Below are 21,818 nucleotides of genomic sequence, written 5' to 3'. Positions count from 1 at the left end.
GCTTGTACACACACAGGCCTTATGCTTTCAGCTCCCAGGAACTAATGGGTGGCTGAAAGCTACCATGTGAATATTGGGAACCAAACCCAGGTCCTCTGCAACTACAGTAATTACTCTTAGCCACTGAGCTGAATCTCCAGGTCCTTTCAAACAAGGTTTATTTATGGAAAGGGGTGACATTGTTTAATATCTTTTAGCAAGGAGGTGCTGGAATAGATTGCCCTCCCCCCAAAATAAAGTATGGCCAGACAGGTTAGGATCAAAGACAACAGGCGCATCTGTGGGCATGCTTGTCAAGGTTAGTCGACAACTTCTGGGCATCAGTCTGCAAACTAAGTCACAGAGCTGGGAACTGGAGTTTCTGAGTGACTTCATAGCCTTGCTTTATGCATTCCAATGCCTACATACATCCATGGAGGCCAGAGGCTCACAGCATTTCTCCTAATCTGTCCATCTACCCCCATACCCTCCTCTCTCAAGACATGTACATGAACATGTTCACATGCATTTGTGTGGAGGTCAGAAAATAATCTGCTGGAATAAATTTTCTCCTCCCATTAAGTGGGTCTGGAGGGTCAGATTCAGGCCATCAGACTTCATGGCAATAAAGTGAACTGAGCCATCTTAACAATCCCTGGTTGTTGTACTCTTGAACTCACAACAGTTGTGATCACCTGTACAAGATCTCCACAAGACTGGAAGGGCGCTCCTCACGATGGGGTTTTGTGTGTCAGTAGCAGTTGCTAAAGGAAGGAGAGAAATTTCCTCAGTGTTACAGTCAGTACGGTCAGTCACTGGAAAGGTTTTCGTGAGGTTGTAACCAAGTTTAAGTCCACACATAAAACATACAAATAAAAGTGCTGGCTCTAGGGAGGTAAAGGCTAGTTCTAGGTTAGTTCAGGGCCAGCCAGGATTACATATTGAGTCAGTGTCTGTCTCTTGCACATGCTGGTGCTAACCGGGAAGAAAGGAAGCATACAGGGGAGTTGACTGCAAGACACACTGATGGAGGGTGAATACAAATACTTTATATACACATAAGAAAATGCTTTTGTGAATCTTATATGTACCACCACTAATATACACCAATTAAAACACTTATGAATCAGATGCAGATGTTTTTTTTGGGGGGGGGCATATTGCATTTTAACTTATTTTGTGTGTAAGTCACAGGACAACTTGGAGGCGTTAGTTCTTTCTTTCTACTGTGTGAATTCCAGACCATGGACTCAGGTGGTTGGGCTTGGCCAAACATGTCTTCCCCTGATGAGCCACCTCACCAGTCAGGGAAAAGTGAACTGACATCATCTGGCAGAAGCCTGGACTCAGGAACTACTGTACGAAGGAGGTAGAGGTGCACACCTTCAATCCTCCCACTCGGGGAGCTAAGACTGGGGGAGATCTCTTGAGTTCTAGGACAGCCAGGTGTCCAAAGAGAAACTGCCATATTTTCAATACATCTGATAATGAATCAAAGATGCAAAAAACATACACACCACCAGGACTGGTGGGGGTAGCTCAGTGTACAGCACATACTTGTCTGTGTGAAGCCCTCCACCATAAACAAATCCATGACAAAGATGACTGCTTCTCCTGCTTTTATTGATGAGCCACAGTCCAGCTGATATGGGTAGTTTTGATTTTCCCTAATAGTTTAGCTTGAAAGGCAATTAATAAAATCTTGCCAGGTCCAACCTATGTGCCCCACCCTGTTCCTTTACAACCAATGACATGTGACTACACATATGCTCTTGGATCAGAACACCCTCGGGCCTCCCACCATGCTTGCAATTGCTGCCATACACATATGGTACAATCTGGTTGCTTCTGTATCGATCTCCTGCACTGATAACATATGTCACTAGTTACAACAGGCTAGGTCAAAGGTCCTCAAGGACTACATATGGAGATTATGAAACAAAAGATCCCAAGAGGACTGGGGATGCAGTGCTTGCCTAGTATGTACAAGCCCCTGGATTTGATGTCTAGCACTAACACCCAACAATAATAAACCACACAACAGAAACATTTCACCTCATTTTGGGAAGTGTTGGCAAGAGGGTCTGTCATTCTTTGCTACACAGTGAGTTTGAGGCTGGTCTGGACATCAGACCACTTCCCAGAAACAAACCAAACCAAAAAAAAAAAATCATTTTGAGAAGCAGACAAATCTGAGTTAAGGGAAGATTGCTCTTCATAGCCAGTTCTGGGGTAGTCAGTTTAATACTACCAAACTACAAAAATCCCAAACACATACATTTCAGCTCCAACTGAAAAAAAAACCCATGAGGTTAGGCACAGTGGCACATGATTTTAGTCCCAATCCTGGGAGACGATTTAGGAGGATTTTAAAAAATATGTGCGTGGGTGTTTTGTCTGTGCACCGCCATGTGCCTGCCTAGATGGTACCCAGGGAATCCAGAAGAGAACACCATTCAAGGTTCTCCAAAGAGGAACAGTTAGTACTGTTGATGTTGAGCCATCCTTCCAGCTCCTGAAGAAAAAAAAAAAGAAAAAAAACAAGCCCATTTGCCCATGAATTCTAGACTAGCCTAAGCAACACAGCCAGACCTTCCTTAAAAACAAAACATAGATAACACACTACCAAAGGGGTAGAGGCAGTCTTGGGAGTAGTCGCTGGCAATCAGATGTCTTTGTAGCCCCATCCATGAACAGAACTAATGTATGGGCAGGGTACACTGTGGTGCACTAGTGCTGATGCAGGAGTCAGGGCCAGACTGGGCATATGGAAGTCATACTTCCAAAAGCTAAAAGCCCATTTTTGTTCTGTTTTTGCAGTGCTGGAAATGCAAGCCATGAACCCAGGCATGCTAGGCAAATGCTCTACCCTTGAAATACATCCCCAGCTACAATAGCTACACAAGCACAGGTAGCTTACTAGTAGATCTGTCTGCAATAAACATAAGGTCAAATGCTTCATGTTCGAGAGCAGTCCTTCAGCTCTCGAAAACCAGAAGCTCCAATTAGCTTCGGCTAACAGGACTTGGCACAAAATCGCAATGAGGGTCATTTATCTCTATCCATCTCACCAACTGCACCATCCGTGGCCAACAGTTTGCTTGCGCCCGGTGACCTGGGGGCAGCTTAGGTTTCATCTGGAAACATCGGACTGAACCAATGAATCAGCCTCACTCAACGCTAGTCGATCCTTTTTCTCCTTCTGTAACACCTGCTCCTCCCACAGCGCCTGGTCCACCTGATCGTCAGTGAGTATGATCGGCTTGTACTTCTCCTCGAACAGCCTCTCATTGGCCTCAGAGTGCAGCTGGTGACGCCCGACGACGCGGAGATGTGCAGGCAGGTGGAGAAACTCCTCGTCGTTGATGTCGCAATCATGCATGCGGTTCTCCAGGATCCACCAGCGGCCCATGAACCCCACATCGAGGACCCGGCCGGGGAAGTCGACCCAGCGTGGCTGCAGGTGGCGGCAGCGGGCCTGGTAGAGGCTGGCCTGGGCGTCGAAGGGCGCTTCGTAAACCAGCGAGCAGAACCCCAGGTTCACGTGCCGCAGCCTCCCGCGGCCCCTTAGCCACAGCAGGCGCTGCAAGAACGCTTCCGAGTGGCGGTTGCGCGTGGCCGGCGCCAACAGCAAGAGAGAACCTGATGCGTCAAGCAAGGCTTCCTCGAATGTCGCCTCGCTGGGCGCCAGGGCGCAGCACGCAGCAGCGCCACTGAGCAGCCCCACGTACACGGCCGCGCGGCCCGGTCGAGCTCGCGCCGCTGCCGCCGCGTCTCGACACGCCTCGGCGTAATCCCGAAGCAGCGCGCGGGCCCAGGTGCCTGAGGGGAAAGAAGCGCTGCGATGACAATGATTCAGCCACTTGGGCCACCCACCCTGCAGTCTTCTGCTACTACTCACCCAGTCGCGTCCACAACCCTGGCTTAACCGCCAACGTTGTGGCACCACTTGCCTCTCCTCCCGCTTCACTGCGCCCACTGGACCAGTATCTCTTAAGAGCAGCTGTCACCATCATTTTCCGGCGGTTCCTCAGCCGAGTGGAAACGCATAGTGTCGGAATGAAAAGGGCTGGAGGGTAGATCCTGCGCAAGCGCAAGATACAGGAAGTAGTTTCCCACTGGAAGAAAATAGGAAACGGACTAGTGCCGGATGTTGCCGTTGCGTCGAGAAGGGTGGGCTCTGACGGGTAGGCGGGCTGCGCGCACGCGCAAGGAGCAAGAGCCACGCCAGCTTAGGTAGCCTCAGGTGAGGAAGGTGGGGTGCATCTGCAGGGTCCTGACTTGGAGCTGTAGCTCCACTCAGTTTGTTAAGCTGCATGCATAAGTCCTGACGGAAGCATCAGTCTTGGGGAAGGCTGTGGGACTGATGCGGTTCTGTCCACAGAGTGCGATGCGGTGACGCCTCCAAAGAATCATGGCAGCGGCTGACGAACTGGCCTTCCACGGTGAGTGGAGCCCGGAAGTGGTCAGAGTTCCTACTCCTGTCCTAGGCTAGAACCCCAGGCAGCTGGGTCTCAGACCTCAGGTTCAATCTACACTCAGTTTTCTGCTCCATTAACTCAAAACGCTCATCACAGCCTACAACTCTGCCTAGGACCGAAACTGAATCCCATCTTAGTAGACAAACAGACCTACCCATGCATCAAAACTGAAGAAATTCAGCCCTTGGGGCGGGGGCGGTGAGGCAGCCATAGCCCCAGTTTGATGAACACTAGGCAAAAAGGAATTTTCCAAACACCTGTGCCCATATTCCCTCTCTGTAGAATTCGAGGAAGCCACAAATCTTCTGGCAGAGACCCCAAATGTAGCAACCACTAGCCAAAGTGATGAGCTGACCTCCCGAGAGCACGTGGCTGTGGTTGTGGGTTCAGGCATTGACTATGGAGCCGAAGTAGGGGAGGAAGAGGATGACAAGACATCAGTGAGTCTCCTAGGCCTCGATGCTCTGCCTCTACCCTTACCCTGGCTGAGCAGGCAGGTTCTGAAAGTCTTTGTCTAACAGCTTCTACAGGAAGACAAGCCACAGCCCAGATTCTGGACATTTGACTACTATCAGAGCTTTTTTGATGTGGACACCTCCCAGGTGAGGCCTGGGGCATTGGTTGTGAGGACTTGGGAGTTTCTTGGAGACTGAATTTGGATGGGATGGGTATGGTGGGGCTGGAATGCAAAAGCTAGGTTACAAAGTAGATGTGGATGGATGGGTCTTAAAACAAGTATGTTTCCCATTAAGGCCAGCCTCTAATAATGAACCAGGTCCACTGAGAGGGTACATCCTGGAGATGTAGGAGGGAGACTATCCAGAACTTAGGGACTGTCTTTACTTTGATTGGGAGTAGAGGCTGCAAGAAGCTGAGAGCAAGGTGGCAGACATGAAATTTACAGTGATGACATGTTCAAGCTTGTTCAGGTAGAATGTGCTGGCAAGATAGTGGATGCCTTTCAGAATGGCAAGATTCTCATTCTGGACCCTGGGCTTTGCTCTCCAGGTCTTGGACAGGATCAAAGGCTCCCTGCTGCCCCATCCTGGTCACAATTTTGTGCGGCACCATCTTAGAAATCGCCCTGACTTATATGGTAAATGGGAGTGTATGTTTGAATCAATGGAATGTTCATTCAACATGGAACTGTGCCTTGAACAGGGCAGTCACACAAGAACAAAATTTGTGCTTAGTTAAGGGAGACACCATGATGGTAAGGCAGAAGATGGTAGGTCTGGCTAACTCAGAGGATGAGTGGTATTGCTGTCTGGTATAGGGAGGTCAGTAAGGTGAGAGGCTTAGAAGAGGACCCAGAAAGCTCCAAGGTCCCATGGTGGAAATAACTGAGTTGCATAGTGGCACATAGGTCACTGCAGTGGACAGGGGAGCTGGGAGGTCATGAGTAAGGATGAGCATGCAGGTCTCACATAGTTGTGAGAAGGGATCTTTGAAGTATCTTCCAGATCTCCTCTAGAACTGTAAAGTGAGGACAGAAGCCAACAAGAGCAGGTAGGGCACAGACATTACAGTGGAGGCTGTGAAAAGAGTGGTTGGTTCTAGAGTATGCCCACAACCTTAAAGGAGTGAGAAAGGCCAGGTTGGTCTTCTACCCAGCTCACCAACAGAGTTGGTGTGGGTGGACAGAAGAAGCTGGACAGGTATGAGGTATCAAGTGTCTCAAGGCCCAGGTCATACACACGTTCAAAAAATAAGCATGTGAATCCAGGGCTCTACGGAAATTCAGGAGTGGACACATGAAGGAATGCATGAAGCCTCTGGACAAGATCCTGCCCATAGTAAAAAACCACCAAGCCTGTTCTACCTATAGGCAATTTTGCCAGAGAAAAGAGTTACGTGCTTGAATCATTTTAGGTATTTCTAGAAAGATAGGAGTAGCCCAGATATAGCACTTGTCAGCAGTGACCTGGAGAGTCAAATGGAGTCTAGGGGTCTTAGGATTTGGCATAGGCACCTTCCCCAGGAGGAATGTACCTGGGACTCCATTTCCCCCTTTGCAGGCCCCTTCTGGATCTGTGCTACCCTGGCATTTGTCCTGGCAGTTACTGGCAATCTCACTTTGGTGCTTGCACAGAGACGGGACCCCTCCATTCACTACAGCCCCCAGTTCCACAAGGGTAAGCACAGTGGGTAGCCTCAGCTCCTGGATGCCAGGGTCCAAGGATATGCAGTGATTGCCCACATTGTATCCCTAGTGACTATAGCGGGTATCACCATCTACTGCTATGCGTGGCTGGTACCACTGGCACTGTGGGGCTTCCTCCGGTGGCGCCAGGGCATGAGGGAGCGCATGGGGCTGTACACCTTCCTGGAGACTGTGTGTGTCTATGGCTACTCACTCTTTGTCTTCATCCCCACTGTGGTGAGTCTGGCTTGTCCCTGGGGAATGCTGGGAGCTACATGGCCAACCAGTATGGTTACCAGCTGTACTTGTCACATTAGGTCCTGTGGCTTATCCCAGTGCAGTGGCTCCAGTGGCTCTTTGGAGCTCTGTCCCTGTCCCTGTCAGCTGCTGGGCTGGTGTTCACACTGTGGCCTGTTGTCCGAGAGGATACACGGCTGGTGGCTGCAGCACTGCTGTCTGTGGTGGTGCTACTTCACGCCCTCTTGGCGCTAGGCTGTAAGGTAGGTCCACGTGCTCCTCCCTCACCAGGGCTGTGGAGTGGGGTTTGCTGCCACCCAACTGAACATTCTGAGGTCTCTCTGCAGTTGTACTTCTTCCAGCCACTGCCTCTGAACCATGTGGTACCAGCACCCCAAGCCACACCATCTCCCAATGTCTTGCTGCCCAGTTCAGTTCAGCCCATGACGACCTTCTAGGAAGGCCCACAGGTGAGGGACCAGTTTGTTTCGGCTGAGGGTTCACCCTTCTCCTGGGACAATTCCTAGGAGCCTTTCTTTTACAGGCCAAACTCAAGGGGAATACTACTTGTCCTGCCCTCTGATGAAGACTGGAGGATTCTTGGACCGTGGAGACTACCCTGCTATTCTGCAGGCTTTTCTTACAAAGCAAACACTTTTATTTTCTATGCAAAGGTGATCCAGAGAATTTATATAAAGGTGGGGAGGGGCAGCCGAGCAGGGAGTATTATTGATGGACAGGAGAGAGCCCGGTTTCCCAGCCGCCTGAGGGCCCTCTGATTCCCTGACAGGTCAGGAGGGTGGCACAGAGCAGCTCCAGCCTTTGCCAAGGGGTACCTGTGGTGGGCAAAAGCCCAGCCTGAGCTGTGGCCATTGTGGTGGGGACTCTAGGGCAAGGGAACGGAGAAACTGGAAACTGCCTGTGCTTATTAATCACCCTTCCTTGTTTGCTTTTCTTTTTGTCTGGGGAGAGGTCCCTGCTGGACCCCTTCCCAGGGATGCTGTGTCTGGAGAGGAGTTGAGTGGACCATGAATGTGGAGGGAACACACAGGCCTATGTTAGCTATCAGGAAAGAATGCCTTCCTTCTGTGACAGATGTTTGAGGTTTCTTGTCTGCCCCAGTAGCCCAGGGTAACTCACTCTAGGCTGTCTGTTCCAGCTTTTGATGTAAGGGAACACCTTCAGGGCTCAGGACAGGACAGTAGCAGAAAGCAGGGGCTAGGCCTTTGGACAGCTGGGTGGTTTGTACATTCAAGTTTGAGGTGAACCCTTTGGTGGGAGGGGACTTCGCCCGCCCTGAAGGCTCGGCAGGGCCACCCCTCACCTAGAACCTCTGGGCCTAGGGATAGGGCTGCTGGCTTGGCCCGGCCAGCCGGGTTTCTCAGAGGGTCTGTGGGTTGACACTGGTTCTTTTCGTAAAAAAATAAAATTAAAAAAAGCAGCATGTCACGCCCATGGTGACCATGTGGCCTGGTAGTTGAAGGAGAGGTCCAGCTGGCTGTGCTGCCACCCCAGGTGAGGGGAGGTGCAAGATCGGGTTGTGGGGTGGGTGCTGCCAGGTCTGCGGTGGCAGCTGCTGGCCTTCTCCTGCCTGGTCAGGTGCAGCTGTGGGGTGGGGGTGGGACTTGTCTCTTCCAGCAGATGTCAAAGCCAGGTCAGAGTGGAGAGTATAGAACAGGATGAGGGCTGCCCCAACAGGATCTCATGTAAAGTATGGCAGCAACACACGCTCGGGACCAAAGGTTGGGCTGGGGTACTTGAGGGCAGCGGCGACATCGTGTACAAAAGTGTCCAAGTTCCCATAGCAAAGAGGGCTGTGACCGGGTGTTCACGCTTCTCCAGAACAAGGGGGACAGCCACTGGCTGTGCCGGGCCTGGACTTCATTTGGTTTCCTGGTGCTGTCAGTGCGCAGTGCTGTCGCGGCTGGAGGCACCTAACTCCCATAGTGCATGGTGTTGGTCGGGATGGACATGGGCGAGGCCATAGAGATGGCAGGGCCACCCATGGTGAACTGGTTGTTGACTGCATAGTGGGCACTGGAGCTACCGCCGCCTCCCTGGGCACCTGAGGAGCCTGTGGGGCAGGTCATGGGCACTGAGGAGCCAGCATGACCCCTGAGCCTGCCTGGCCCCCACTGGTAGCTTGAACGTGTGCGCAGGCCAGGCGGGAGGTCCCCCGCCCACGGCCCCGCCACCCTGTTACCTTGGACAATGCCCGTGCTCATTATGGAGCCCATCCGGGAGTGCGTGTGATTGACAATCCCTGTGTTGGCTGCGCAGCGACAGGGAGGAAAGAGGGAGGGAGGGAGATGTCACCGCCCCCAGCCTGCCCGGCCCACTCCACTTTCATGGATGGTGTGGGAAGGGCAGGTGGAGTGGTGATAGATGAAGGTAGAGAGGCACACAGGGCTAGAGTCCCCAGGAAGAGGAAGAAGTAACCAAGACAGCGACAGTGGTGGCAGAGAACCAAGCACTGGTTTAACTGGCCACTGGCACATCCCAGTCCTCCCTGCCATGCCATAGACCCAGGGGACACTCACCTAAGGGAATCAGGTTGTTGTGACCCACACTGGAGCCGCCAGCAATAACACTGCTCAGGTCGTAGGCAGTAGGCATTCCTAACCAGAAAGTAGGTGTCAGGGGTAGGGCAGGCTTGGAGGACTTGTGGACCAGGCTATTACCAAGGACCTCCAGCCATGTCTGGAAATAACATTCAGACTCACCAGCAACAGCCACCCCACTGCTGAGATTGTAGGTGCTTCCCGTGTTCCACATATTCTCCGAGGGAGACGTGTAGTGTGAGCCAGGTGGGGGTGATGGGGTTGTACCTGTGTACCTATGGCAGAGATTAACTGTGGGCAGGGCTGTGGGACTCTTGGTGCCCTCTCCCCACTAAAACCCTGCACTACCTGAAGAAGGGGTTCTTTAGATCCAGCAGGTTACTGGATTTGGAGCCTGTCTGGTCCACCTGTGCCACAATACTGATGTCATAGCTCTGTCTGGGGGAATAGAGAGGATGGCGTAAGGCAGCTGGGCTGGTAGACCCGTGTGCCTATCCAGCCCTAGATGGGTGGCAGGGTGCACCTTTTGTTGGCAATAAGCAGACATGTCCCTGAGAGCGTATCCCCGGCCTTGGCAAACAACGGTGACTGGAAGAGGCACCGGACCTGGTACCAGTGGGTCAGGGGCTCTGTTGGGGCTGTGGATAGCCACACGGTCATTCTGTCAAGAAGAGATGGATGCACTTCACTGGGTTGGCACCACCACTTGTGCCGCTAACCCACATTCCTTGACATCGTCCCCAAGGATCTTCCCTGAATGGTTCTCTGGGGTCTCAGGGCTAAGACTGGCTAGACTCTAGGTACACAGCCAATCCATAACCATGGGGTCCCTACTCACCCTGACACCCATGTAATGAGACATGCAATTAAGGATCAGGTACTCAGGGTAGCTGCTGAGGAAATGACAACCACACCCCTCCCTGATGGTTCCTCCTGGGGTTTAGATGAGAAGAACCTAAGGAGTCAGGACATAGCCAAGCCTAGAGGCCATAGGTGAAAGGAGTCCTAGCAGTGCCATACTTACATGGAGCCAATGAAAGCAACATCGAACCAGAAGGCCAAGCCATGGACCAGCCCTGAATGCAGCATGTGGAATTTGAATGGGATTTCTATCCTGCAAGGCAAAGGGTATGGGCTTGCTGTAGAAGCCCCACCGACAGTGAGGAGAGTGGGAGGGATGGCCAAGGGGCAGCAGCTGGCCGAGGGTGACCAGGGAGTTGACAGTATATGACTGCCGGGGGGGGGGGGTACCATGAGCACTCGGGATGAAGGCTACCTGTGCAAATCGCCTTCTTTGGCTTCTAAGAAGTTCACTGTGTACTTGACAGATTTGGCCATCAAGATCCGGATGTCAAATGTGTCCTGTAAGACAACAGATAAGACCCAGCTTGTGCTGCAAATGCCACAGAACGGAAGAGCCTTGATGCCCTTTCCCCGTCCCCTAGGCCTGGCAATGACACTAACTCATGCTATCTTGCTAAAACTAGCTTGCCAATCTTAGACATGCTAGGCACACCAGAGACAGCAATTAGATTACACTCCTCAAAATGCCATGCTAACAGACAGTGCCACCACGGGGGCGCTAGGAACTGAACCTGGATCCTCCGCAATAGCAACAAATGCTCATAACTGCTAAGTCATCTCTCCAGCCTCCAACTTACTTATTTTTATTTTCCCTGTGTCTTCTCTGCATGTAAGTACATGATGTGCATGCAATGCCTAGGGATGCCAGAAGACAGAAGAGAGCATCTGATCCCCCGAACTGCCATGTGTGTGCTGGGAATAAAACCTGTCCTCTATAAAACCACTAGTGTTCTTTACTTTTATTCTTTAAAATCAATCAATCAATATCAAAACTATCTTATGGGTCTGTAGAGATAGTTCAGTGGTTAAGAGCACTGGCTATTCTCATAAGACTTGGGTTCAATTCTCAGCACTCACATGGTAACACACAACTCCTAGAACTCCAGAACTCTTTACTTATATTTGTGGGTATTTTATCTGGATGATATCTGTATAGTAAATAAGTGTCTGGTGCCCCTTTATGGATCTCCATTACAAGTGGTTGTAAGCTACCATGGGTGCTAGCTAACAATTGAGCCGAGGTCTGCTGGTGTCTTCTGGAAGAATAGCCAGTGCCTTTAACCAGAGACATCTCTCTAACCCCCCCCCCCCTTTTTTTTTTCTCTTTAATTTCATTTCTCTGTGTGTGCTTATTTGAGTAAATGTTCACTCAGAGGCCCTTGGAGCTGGAGTTACAGGCCATTGTGAGCAATCAGATGTGGGTGCTTGGGATCCAATATCAGGTCCTCTGCAAGAGCAGTTGGTGTTTGTAATTTGAGCTATCTCTCCATTCCTCATTCAGCTTGGATCTCCTGATCCCATGCCTCCACCTGCATGCAGGGGTTATAAGTGTTGACCACAGGCTTTTGTAGATTTTTGTTCAATGAAACATATTTGCTACAAATCCAGCCTGTTTCAAGTGCTTTGCAGAGCAAGTGAGCGCTAAGAGGAACTGAGGTTTCTAGACTCCAGAGCTTGCATGAGGCCATGGTGAGCGTGAGCCTCTTCAGTGGTGCCTTGTACTCGCTACTCACCACCACAGGTTGCCGGAAGTACTCGTCCACAGCAGCGCCTCGGAGAGCCGACAGATCCACTCCATGGAAGGATGGCTGGTACCTATGGGAATCCCCAACCCCACCTGTAAGGTTACCAGCAGTAGGAAAGGCAGGTGGAGCCACTTGCTTTATTAGCTGGCCCTTGTCTAGCCCGTGTCCTTCAGATCCTACTAAGGGGGAGCAGGCAAAAGGAAAGACAGAGCCCACCCGAGGATTGGGTCCATCCCCAAGCAGGCAAGCTCCATGGCCTGCCCAGGACACCCAGGGCACACTCACCAGAAGTTGGCTTTGGTGAACTGCTCCATATAGAGCTGTTCATCAGTAAAGGGTGCGAGGTGGACATCACCAATGGTGGGGAACATATTTCCTGGAATTGGGGGCAGGGGAGTGCTGTTGTTAGGACAGTATATCCTATAAGGCCATGTAGAGCTGCCAGAGAACCTTGAGATCTCCTAACATGGACCAGTCCATCCATCCATCCATCCATCCATCCATCCATCCGATCTGTCCACCCATCCATCAACCTGTCCATTTATCCTGTCCATCCATCCATCGCATCAATCCATCCATCTGTCCCATTCATCCATCCCTCCATCCAATGCCTCATCCAACCATCCATCCATCCATCCATCCATCCATCCATCCATCCATGCATCTATGCTACAGTGTACAGCATTGTTGTTTACCCATGGCCTCTGAAAGTATGTGAAGTGTAGCATAGCCAGAATCCAACCCAAGATGGCTTACTGCTTTGCTCTGTGGTGATAGGGATGGAACTTGGTGATTCTGAGTTTAACCCTTAGATATAATTCTTCTTCTTCTTTTTTTAATACAGTGGCTTTGGGGGAAGGTAGTGAAAGAAGGGAGGATAAGGTCTCATGTAGGCCAGGCAGGCCTTCAACTCCTGACTCAGCCAGCTTCCACCCAAGTGTTAGAATTACAGGTGTACCTTAGTGCACTAGCTTGTTTTTTTTTGAAATGGGGTCCTGCTGCCTCAGGTTCTTAGATACTGAGATCTTCAGTGTATGCCACCTAATTCTGATAGATCAGGGGCTTTTTTCTTCAATATTTTTGATTTTCAGCCATGACTCACATATCAGTTCAAAATTTCCCTATTTAGAGCCAAGGCACCTGGATCAGTTCACTAGGAATCTGTCTACCACCAGTTCCCATGGCCCTCATCCATTCCAGGAAGTGAGTGGCCTAATCCTATGTTCCCATGCTAACACTGGGAAGCAAGAAGTAGCACAACAGAGCCTCTTGGTGTCTAGCATGACTGGTATGCTCCAGACAGAAAGACAGAAAACCCTAGGCTGTTGGAGGGTTTACCTGTATCATCTCAGCCAGTGCTGTCCAGGTTCTAGATCAAATACCAGGTTTTGCAAGTGACTGAAATATAAGTAGAGGGTCCTCCTCTGAGACTCATGAGCAAGCAAATGGGACTAAATTGGCAGCCACAAGAAGCAGATATGAGGAGGCTAAGACTTCAGAGGATGAAAACATAGCCTACAGATGGGCCTCCCTTCCCTGCTCTTCAGGGAGTTGGGTACTGAGATCCTCACAATTCACACTAGGTTAGAATGCTCAAATATAGCCAATGGGATGTCAAAGGGAGATGAGACAGTATGTAAAGAACCCATTTCTTGTTCCTGTGTGCCAGAATGCTACCTTTAATCCTCACAGGAGCTTCTGAGGGCTTAAAAGCCACCAAGGCTTTGCCACCATAGGGCCAGAGGGGAGAAAAAGAAGACCTAGACAGTTGCTGGGCAGCCTGGAATTGCAATACTTACACACATAGAGAATTGTTCACCGCCTAGCTACAGAAACTGAGCCAGTGTTGGCTCCAAGGCCAAAGAAGTCTTGGGAGCACTGACAGCACCACCCGCTCTACCAGAAGCTGCTGCTAGAGCAGGGCCCCTGAGCTCCCACATACATGTACATATCCATACCTGAAAAGAATGACACACATTCCTAACCTCATCAGAAAAATGAATGCACTACTATTTTCAGAGCAAAGTACAGCTCTCAATACAATATGGACTCAATACAAAATACATGCCCTTTGTGCAGCCATACAGCTAGACATATAGATAAGTTAGCCAGAAACATAAACAGGAAAATGACATATATCCACATGCACATACATACACCCACACAGTTACTCTTGAGATCCATACCTTCACACACATACCTACCACCCCCAAACTGTTAACATGCAAACACACACATTCTTAAACACCTATAAACCATCACACATACCACACCCCACACCCTCAAATATACATCACATACCTACACTACCCATAGACTCTCGCCATCCACAAACCCTCACACAAGAATGCCTTCACAGAAGAACACAGACCCATAAGCATACCCCTCCATGTGAGCACCACACATCATTAAACATATATCACATGTATCTTTATGCATGTACACACTCCCACCTGCCTACTTTCTAGCTCTTCAGGAAGCAGGCTTGCCACATTGCCATGGACAAGTTTTCCAATTTGGGTAACAACCCTTGGGATGTCACCAATGACAGACCTGAGTTCCAGCCCATCCCTGGACTCCCATTTCTGTCCTAATTAAAGCCTCTCTATAGTAAGCATACACAGAGGTGCCAGATGCTATCTGTGGGTATTAGTGGGCTGTCAATGCTTGGTGGGCTGAGTGGACTCTTGTTTGGTGTCTGGGGCTCTAGAAGCCATAGCCGACAGGTAGGGTTAGGATAGGAAGCAGGGAAAAACCATAACTCTCTGTATAGAGATCACTGACAGATAAACAGGACACATAGCCACCTTTAGGTTGCTGGTAGCAGTGGGGTCTTGCTGGGGGAGGGGGAGGAATGGGGTGGGGTGCAATGGCTCTGGTTAAAAGTCTTAGTTCCATTGTTCAATACAGTGTACATAGGACACTCACCACTGGGCTTCAGGTACTTTTTGGCATGGAGGTAGCTCTCAAGCATACGTTCGTTGAAGAGCATGTAGCCCATGGGCTCTGAGATGATAATGTCCACTTGCTCAGGCAACGAGACCTCCTCTACTTTGCCGGGGATGACCACGATGCGGTCTGTCAGATTGTTACTCTTCACCAGGACCTGTAGGAAGTGGGAGAAGGCTCCCTGTGCTTGCTTGGCGTAGGCCCTCCTCAACCCTTCAGCCCTCTCAGGCACCAGTGTCCCTTCTGCTGGGGGAAGTGCTTACCCCTAGAGCTGGAGCCTAGTTTTGGCAACTTGTCTTTCACACATAATGGGCCTAGCAGAAGCAACATGTATTCAAGGGGCTGACATGTTATAAAAAGGAAAAGGCAGTCTCAGATGAGACTGACCTAGTGCCAAAACTCTGTAAAGGAGCTGCTGTAAGGTGCGTAGCTCCAGGAAAGACCCAAGAGCAAGCTGGCAGTGCCCCTGTTTGTGAGATGTAGGCTGTGGGAGGGGAGCCAAGCTCATGCATATATCTACAGTACAGTCAGGAGGACCTAGGAAGCTCTGACTGGTAAGGACCAGAGTAGTGGAGAGCTAGGGATAAGAAAGCACAGTATCCATTCCTCTGCAGCTTTTTAATTCTGAACTGGAAAATGAAGTTTTCCATGAAAAAAGGGGGGGATGGGGAGTGGCAAGATGACAAAACAAAATGTTAGGTGCTCAGACAGGCTAATTCTCAGGACAGTTTATGTGTATGACCCACAATTCCCACCAGGGGGCTGTTCTGTTGCCACTGTGGCCCTGAGTATTTCCTTATGGTTGTTTGGCTAGTCACTGTTGATTTGCTGCCAGTCTCAGTGCCCATCCCAGTCCCACCCCAACAGTAACCACTTGGTTTTAGAGACAAAGAACAGCAGTGATGTCCCCAGGTTTCCTGGGGGCTCTCAATAGGTACAAATGAGAAGGAAGGGCTTAGACTCCAGCAATACACTGACCTCTGCATGCTGAGCCATGGTGCTGGCTTCCACTGCGTAAATTTTCCTGGCTCCTGCTTGAGCAGCAAAAAATGACAGGATCCCAGAGCCACAGCCCACATCTAGAACGATCTGAAGAAATGGTATATGAGGCTACAGATGAGCAAACCACCACACTGTTCATCACAGACAGTAAGTAACAGCAGAGCTACCATGTATCAACAAAGTCTTCTCAGAGGGCTGGAGAGATGGTTACTCTTGCAGAGGACCCAGGTTCAATTCCTGGCACTCACAGTTTACAACCATCTGTAACTACAGTTCCAGGAGATCTGATGCCCTCTTCTGGCCTCCATAGGCACTGAATGCAGATAGTACACATACACACAAGCACTCATCCACATAATAAAATAAGTACAATAAAAGTAAATCATAATGGGTAGGTGCATTTGTCGCCAAGTCCAACAACGTGCTCTGAACTCTGGGACCCATGTGGTGGGAGGAGAGAGCCAATTCTCAGCTAATTCTCCTCAGCTGTCTTCTCATCTCCACACACATTCTCAAATAAATAAATGTACATTGAAAACAATTTAAAGTTTTAATTACTAAAACAAAACAAAAAACCGTTGCTGCACAGTGGCAGATGCCTGTAACTCCAGCGCTGAGAAGGCTGGGGCCAAAGGACCATGAACTCAAGACCAACTGGGATTTACACAGTGACACCTTGTCTAAAGATTCAAACATGGCTGTCTGGGAAGCACTGGAAGAAATGTCCATGGTGCCAGAAACTCACTGTCCTTTCCCATCCACCTGCTGAGAAGCTGACACAAAGCTGGCATAAGACATGAGAGCCAGGTAGGTCCTAATTTTCAGGAGTGCCCTTTACAGGCTTGGGGTCAACACAGAGATAAAGCCATGGGCCAGGCTTCTAGGAAGATGAGCCTAGGTTTTCTCCTCAGTCCCAATCCTACAGCCTGAAGTTGACTGGAGCACTTGGGGCACAGGCTTAAGAGAATGTGGGGTATAGGCTTCAGCAGGCACTGTGTCCTGTGCTGATGCTAACTCCAACCCCCAGAAGCAGTCTTGGCTGGAGCAGGTGAACGGCCCAGATCTGAGGGCCAGCTGAGATGGGATAGGTGTTTAGCAGAATGCTTCATGTACTAGATGTGTGAAGTTGCTTCCACCTGAGCAGAACAAGAACAGATGTTTCCGGGTGGGATGTGTGGGCCTTCTAAGGAGCAATGGCCAATGTATATCAGGACCTTAGACCTTCTAAAGCTAGAAATCTTAAAAGTAGAAATAGGCCCCATCCCTGGGAGAGCTAAAATGTTACTGAAAGAGCATATGCTTTGAAGGCCCCTGGGCTCAAACCAAGAAAAAACCAGAAGGCCTGTGAGAATGTTCCACTGAGATAACTCCTCTAGGGCCTAGAGAACCTGGGGTAAAACATAACTAATGTCCAGATGAAATAAATCCAGAGAGGACCCTTATACATGCTGATTGGAAGCTAGGAATAGAGGCACACACCTCTGCTGTCAGTGCTGAGTGGGCTCACACAGGAGGGCTGTGAGTTAAAGGATAGCCTGAGATCAAAGTGAGAGAAGTCTCAAAAGGAACAACAAAAGCTAAAGTTCCCAATTGCTGCAAAAGGGTAAACAAAGCCCCAGGATGGGAAGGAAGCTGTTTTCTATGTGGAACACAGAGGCCCTAGAAGGGACATGGTATTGAATGCCTGTAATTCAAGCACTTGGCAAGTGGAAATTGTAAGTTCAAGGCGAGCCTGGGCTATCTCAGACAACCTTGTCTTAATTTACCCTCTACACCATAAAAGAGAAAAAAAAAAAAAAAAAAAAAAAAAAAATCAAAAGGACCCCAAAGATGTTCCTTCACAACGGGATCATATCCTTATGAGGCAAAACTGCATTCAGTCTGCCTGACCTAACATCTTAGTCTTGCCTGGCTGGTGGGGCACATGTTTAAGGGACAATACACCCACAGCCGGGCCAAATCATTCAACAGAAAGCCTGACTATCTCACACAATTTACTATAAAGACCCAAGGCTCTACAAGAGCCTGACAAATAGAGTTGGAGGCTCACAGCCAATCATTGGACTAAGCACAGAACCCCAATGGAGGAGCCAGAGAAAGGACTGAAGGAGCTGAAGAACCCCACAGGAAGACCAGCCAGATGCCCTCCTGCCCTGAGCTCCCAGGGACTGAGTCACCAACCAAAGAGTACACATGGCTCCAGCAGCACATGCCAGGGCAGTGAGGTGGGAGTAGAAGCACCATAGAAGTAGGGGAAGGGGGTATGGGGGGAGGTTCTGGAGGGGAAACCTGGAAAAGGGAATGTAATTACATAAACTATCCAATAAACAACAACAAAAACAAAAAGACTGCATATTCACTGGGAATAGCAGCAGCTCCCCAACCCCCATTTTATTTGAGTCTCACACAGTCCAGGATGGCTTTGTCCTAACTTCCTCCTACTTTAGCCTCTCAAGTGCTGGGACTATAGGTAAGCACTACTGATCTAGGCTGAATAGCAGTAAAGTTTGAGAAGTAGGTGGTATTGGGGGTAAGGTGCAACAGACCCTCAGGAGGACAAGGTAGGAAGACTAAGTTTAAATGCATTGGACAACACAATGGGGCACTATATTATAACACCCCACCACACACACACAAAGAGCCACTCAGAAGGGTCCTACCCTACCTTGTGTTTGAAAGAGGGGCGCTAAAAAGGTCAAGAATATGTGGACAAGTCTTGCTGGATTTTTCTTACCAAGCCAATTAGCAAGGCATCAACAGTGGTGGCAGAAAAGGCCTGGGGTCTGAATTCAGACAGATGGGGCAGAGCAGGAGCTCTAAGCTCCAGGAAGCAATAAGGCCACTTCACTCTATCCTTTGGAATTTACTCTCATCAGCTGGCAAGCATGCTTCCCTGAACTCTTGTGAGCTGCTTGGGGACACCCCAATTCAGAGCCATTTGTCAGAAGAGTTGGGAAAGGCAGCTGGGGCTGGCTGGCCCATGACATTTGAAGTTGAGGGTAGAGCTTTATGGGTTGAACACCCCGATCCTGTGGGCTATCCACTCTTGCTCTAGGTAGATGAAATGAGAACTGAAACAGCTGAGAGGAGGCTGGGGTCCTCTCCTACTGCAGAGCTCAATGGCTCTCCAAAGGTGCCATCTGAATACGAGAAGGGTGTGACTCCATTATTTTTGGCCCCTCCCCCCTCTTGAGAAAGAGATTCACTGTGTAGCTCTAGTTTCAATTTAGAGATGTGCCTGCCTCTTCCTAGCTCAAAGGAGCGTGCTGCTGCATCCAGTTTTAGAACACACACATAGAGCATCAACTTCCTTATCCAAAGCTATCTTACAATGGAATGCTACAATGGAAGTCAGAGTCTTCATGCTAGGTAAGCTCTCCCAATTTTATAGTTGCTGACCTTGGCAACATCTCCTGAGTGCTGGGGTTAGAGCTGGGTTCCATGTAAAACTTATATTTGTCTAGTATGCTACAATATAGCTGAGGCAGAAAACGGTGTGACCAAAGTCATGTTAGAAGGGGCAAAGTACTCTCTATAGGAAGGGGAAGAACCAACATGACTTTAACTAAAAGACAATGGAACAGGGGATGGTGGTGCGTCTCAAGAGGAAGAGGTAGGCAGATCTCTGTGAGTTTGAGGCTAGCCTGATCTACAAGTGAGCTCCAGGAAAGCCAGAACTACACAGAAAAACCCTGTCATGACCCCTCCACACCCCCCAATAAAAGAAGAGGCTGACTCAGAACAACAGATACAAAGGAGGTAACAAGTGGGAGAATGAAGGCCTGTCCCGGCCCCTTAGGCACCCTGCAGACTGCTCAGCATGCTTCCTGTTCTGAGAGCTCACCTTGTCCTTGAAGTCAGTGTGGTTCTGCAGGATTGCACGCTGGTAGGTGCCTGTCCGCACATAGTCCTGCATCATGTTCTGCTGCTGGGACAGGTAGCCATAAAACTGGAACAGAGACACATCAATAGCACATGACACATGGCATGACAGACTGCCACAGCCCTGGCTGCCCTAAGATGGAGGGAGGGCCTGCCAGCATAAACCTCCCTTGGGAGGTCATTTACCCTCTGCCAGACTGAACCCAAATGACAAGAGCAGGGGCCTGAGGAACAGTCCCCAAGAGGGACATTTCCACTATCATCATGACTGAAGGACACAGCTAGATGCCATCTAGACTTGGAGGCCACCCAAGAGATCACAAAAGTTGTCATGGGTGGGAATCTAACATCTGGGGGCCAACTGTCCCATCTTAGGGCCCCAAAGAAGAAGAGGAATGGATGGAACAAAACCCTAGAGCTCAGAGCGCCAGGCAGGTGATGTGCGGTGTCTCTCTGTAAGACAACAGGCGATCAGGAGGCAGCGTGGCACCTGGCAGGGCCACAGGCTTGGGCATCAGGCAGACCTGGCTTTCCCATCGTGGCTCTGTTGCATAAGAGCTGTGTGACTTGGAGCAAAGTCACTTAACCTCTCTGAGCCTCAGTTTTCTCATCTGTAAAATGGGGACAATAACAGTTGTTGGGAAAGTCCAAGTGCTTCTGGGCATGTAAGATTGCTTACACAGAGCCTTACACTCACCAAGGGTTTAGGGCATGGCTATAGTTCAGTCATTACTATAAACACCTGAAGACCTGGGCTTCACAGATGAGGAAACTGAGGCCTAGCAAGTAGTAGACACCTGCTGAGGCTATGAAACTAGTAAGGGACAGAGCCAGGATGAGCACCCATGTGGGCCTACCCTGTGCTGCGTGACCTCCTGTGCAAAGGTCGGGGAGGAGAACACCAGGTGACTGACTGGCCCAGGGCAGGTGCCAACTCACCTGGAAGTACTGCACAGCTGAGGATTCCTCTGTCCGCTCACTGAACACAGAGCGCTCCAGTGTGTGGCCCCGGCAGGTTTTCAGGATGTTGTAGAAAGAACAGAAATCTGGAAAGGGGGAACCAGATCACTGGGAGGCCAGTGCTATACCCCTCTGGAGAAACCACTGGGCCCGGGCATTTGTTCTTCCTGTCTGCCTTTCCTGACTTGTCTACCTTCAACTTCTTTTCTCCCCAATTCAGTGTTCCAATAGAGAAGGGAAGAAAATGAGCTGAAGCCACTCTGACTGCAGGTGGCATGTGCTGAGGACAGGCCTGGGCATTCCTCCCTGGCAGCATCCCATCAAGTGTGGGGAGCACAGGGTATCAACCCTTAGGAACTAGCTCCATATCCGTCTGGAGCTTACGGTAGCCTCTGGGATAGCACTGGACACAAGGGTCACCACCTCAAGGTTGAAGACAGCAGGAGAGTCCTGTGGATGCAGAAAAGTAGGAAGCAGAGAGGGCTCAATGAACCCACCCCTAGCTGAGAAACTATAAATAGTTGGTGGCTGCAGGGGGATGGAGGGGAAAATCAGTAATCTCTAAGAGTATGTATGTGATCTCTTGTAGGCAGACCATGCGCTGGTGGCTATTCACCCATAAGGCTATGGACAGCAGAATTAGATGGGTGGATAATGTATACTGAAGGGAGAGGGGAGGAAGGAAGAGGCAGCAGGATGAATATGTAAAAATGCATTGTATGAATGTGTGAAATTCTCAAAGAAAAAATACATTTTAAAAAAAGTTACTGAGGAACTTAGAAAAATGGCCATCAAGTTATAGACTTAACAAGAAGAAAGAAAGAAAGAAAGAAAGAAAGAAAGAAAGAGAGAGAGAAAGAAAGAAAGAAAGAGAGAAAAAAAGAAAGAAAACCAGAGAACTGCTAGATAAGCATCAGGACTGGAGTCCACATCTCTAGAACCCACACTAATGTTTGTGTTGGCCCCGCTGTGATCCCAATGCACAAGAGATGGATGGGATCCTTGGAGCATTGCC

The 21,818-nt window shown here is 49.8% G+C and overlaps 3 protein-coding genes across 8 annotated transcripts in view; 1 reads left to right on the top strand and 2 right to left on the bottom strand.

The window, feature by feature from the left end:
* Positions 1-1,498: 1,498 nt before the first annotated feature.
* Positions 1,499-4,049, bottom strand: TIMM29 (translocase of inner mitochondrial membrane 29). Its single transcript, XM_080929971.1, has 2 exons — positions 3,881-4,049; positions 1,499-3,801 (listed from the first exon to the last, which is right to left on the bottom strand). Exons 1-2 carry the CDS (start codon positions 3,993-3,995, stop codon positions 3,113-3,115), a joined length of 804 nt encoding a protein of 267 aa, XP_080786097.1. The 5' UTR covers positions 3,996-4,049; the 3' UTR covers positions 1,499-3,112.
* Positions 4,050-4,116: 67 nt separating this feature from the next.
* On the top strand, positions 4,117-11,171 carry YIPF2 (Yip1 domain family member 2). 4 transcript variants are annotated; one of them, XR_013975352.1, is made up of 11 exons: positions 4,117-4,225; positions 4,364-4,424; positions 4,743-4,900; positions 4,982-5,062; positions 5,469-5,556; positions 6,479-6,595; positions 6,674-6,840; positions 6,921-7,103; positions 7,188-7,310; positions 7,385-7,514; positions 10,730-10,775. XR_013975352.1 is itself a non-coding variant. In XM_080929738.1 (10 exons), exons 2-9 carry the CDS (start codon positions 4,394-4,396, stop codon positions 7,296-7,298), a joined length of 936 nt encoding a protein of 311 aa, XP_080785864.1. In that variant the 5' UTR covers positions 4,117-4,225; positions 4,364-4,393; the 3' UTR covers positions 7,299-7,310; positions 10,730-11,171. The 4 variants fall into 4 exon arrangements, 3 of the variants coding, with proteins under 3 accessions (XP_080785864.1, XP_080785862.1, XP_080785863.1); XM_080929738.1 differs by lacking the exon at positions 7,385-7,514 and having other exon boundaries at positions 10,730-11,171; XM_080929736.1 differs by lacking the exon at positions 10,730-10,775 and having other exon boundaries at positions 7,385-8,281.
* Positions 7,462-21,818, bottom strand: part of CARM1 (coactivator associated arginine methyltransferase 1) — a 41,092-nt gene continuing 26,735 nt past the window's right edge. Inside the window, exons 3-16 of one of the 3 annotated variants that reach the window (XM_080929733.1) lie at positions 20,783-20,889; positions 19,806-19,910; positions 15,938-16,048; positions 14,939-15,116; positions 12,296-12,386; positions 11,999-12,080; positions 10,678-10,763; positions 10,426-10,515; positions 9,925-10,062; positions 9,750-9,839; positions 9,564-9,676; positions 9,381-9,458; positions 9,044-9,112; positions 7,467-8,914 (exon numbers count right to left, since the gene is read on the bottom strand). In XM_080929733.1, the coding sequence (XP_080785859.1) occupies positions 8,775-8,914; positions 9,044-9,112; positions 9,381-9,458; positions 9,564-9,676; positions 9,750-9,839; positions 9,925-10,062; positions 10,426-10,515; positions 10,678-10,763; positions 11,999-12,080; positions 12,296-12,386; positions 14,939-15,116; positions 15,938-16,048; positions 19,806-19,910; positions 20,783-20,889 (1,478 nt within the window). In that variant the 3' untranslated portion in view covers positions 7,467-8,774. Of the gene's footprint in view, positions 8,915-9,043; positions 9,113-9,380; positions 9,459-9,563; positions 9,677-9,749; positions 9,840-9,924; positions 10,063-10,425; positions 10,516-10,677; positions 10,764-11,998; positions 12,081-12,295; positions 12,387-14,938; positions 15,117-15,937; positions 16,049-19,805; positions 19,911-20,782; positions 20,890-21,818 lie in introns of all 3 variants that reach the window. The other 2 variants (XM_080929734.1, XM_080929735.1) reach the window with 2 other exon arrangements.

The sequence above is a fragment of the Micromys minutus genome, assembly GCF_963924665.1.
Source record: "Micromys minutus genome assembly, chromosome: 16".
NCBI classification, from domain to species: Eukaryota; Metazoa; Chordata; class Mammalia; order Rodentia; family Muridae; genus Micromys; species Micromys minutus.
The sequence above is the reverse complement of the archived record's forward strand: the minus strand, read 5'-3'. Positions and strand labels throughout refer to the sequence as shown.

Bases quoted from the DNA above. Each gene is read 5' to 3' on its own strand.
- YIPF2 (XM_080929738.1), top strand. From the start codon at position 4,394: ATGGCAGCGGCTGACGAACTGGCCTTCCACG. The intron at 5,063-5,468 runs GTGAGGCCTGGG...TTTGCTCTCCAG, and splicing joins TTGATGTGGACACCTCCCAG to GTCTTGGACAGGATCAAAGG. The intron at 6,596-6,673 runs GTAAGCACAGTG...TTGTATCCCTAG, and splicing joins CAGCCCCCAGTTCCACAAGG to TGACTATAGCGGGTATCACC.
- TIMM29 (XM_080929971.1), bottom strand. From the start codon at position 3,995: ATGATGGTGACAGCTGCTCTTAAGAGATACTGGTCCAGTGGGCGCAGT. The intron at 3,802-3,880 runs GTGAGTAGTAGC...CTTTCCCCTCAG, and splicing joins AGGGTTGTGGACGCGACTGG to GCACCTGGGCCCGCGCGCTG.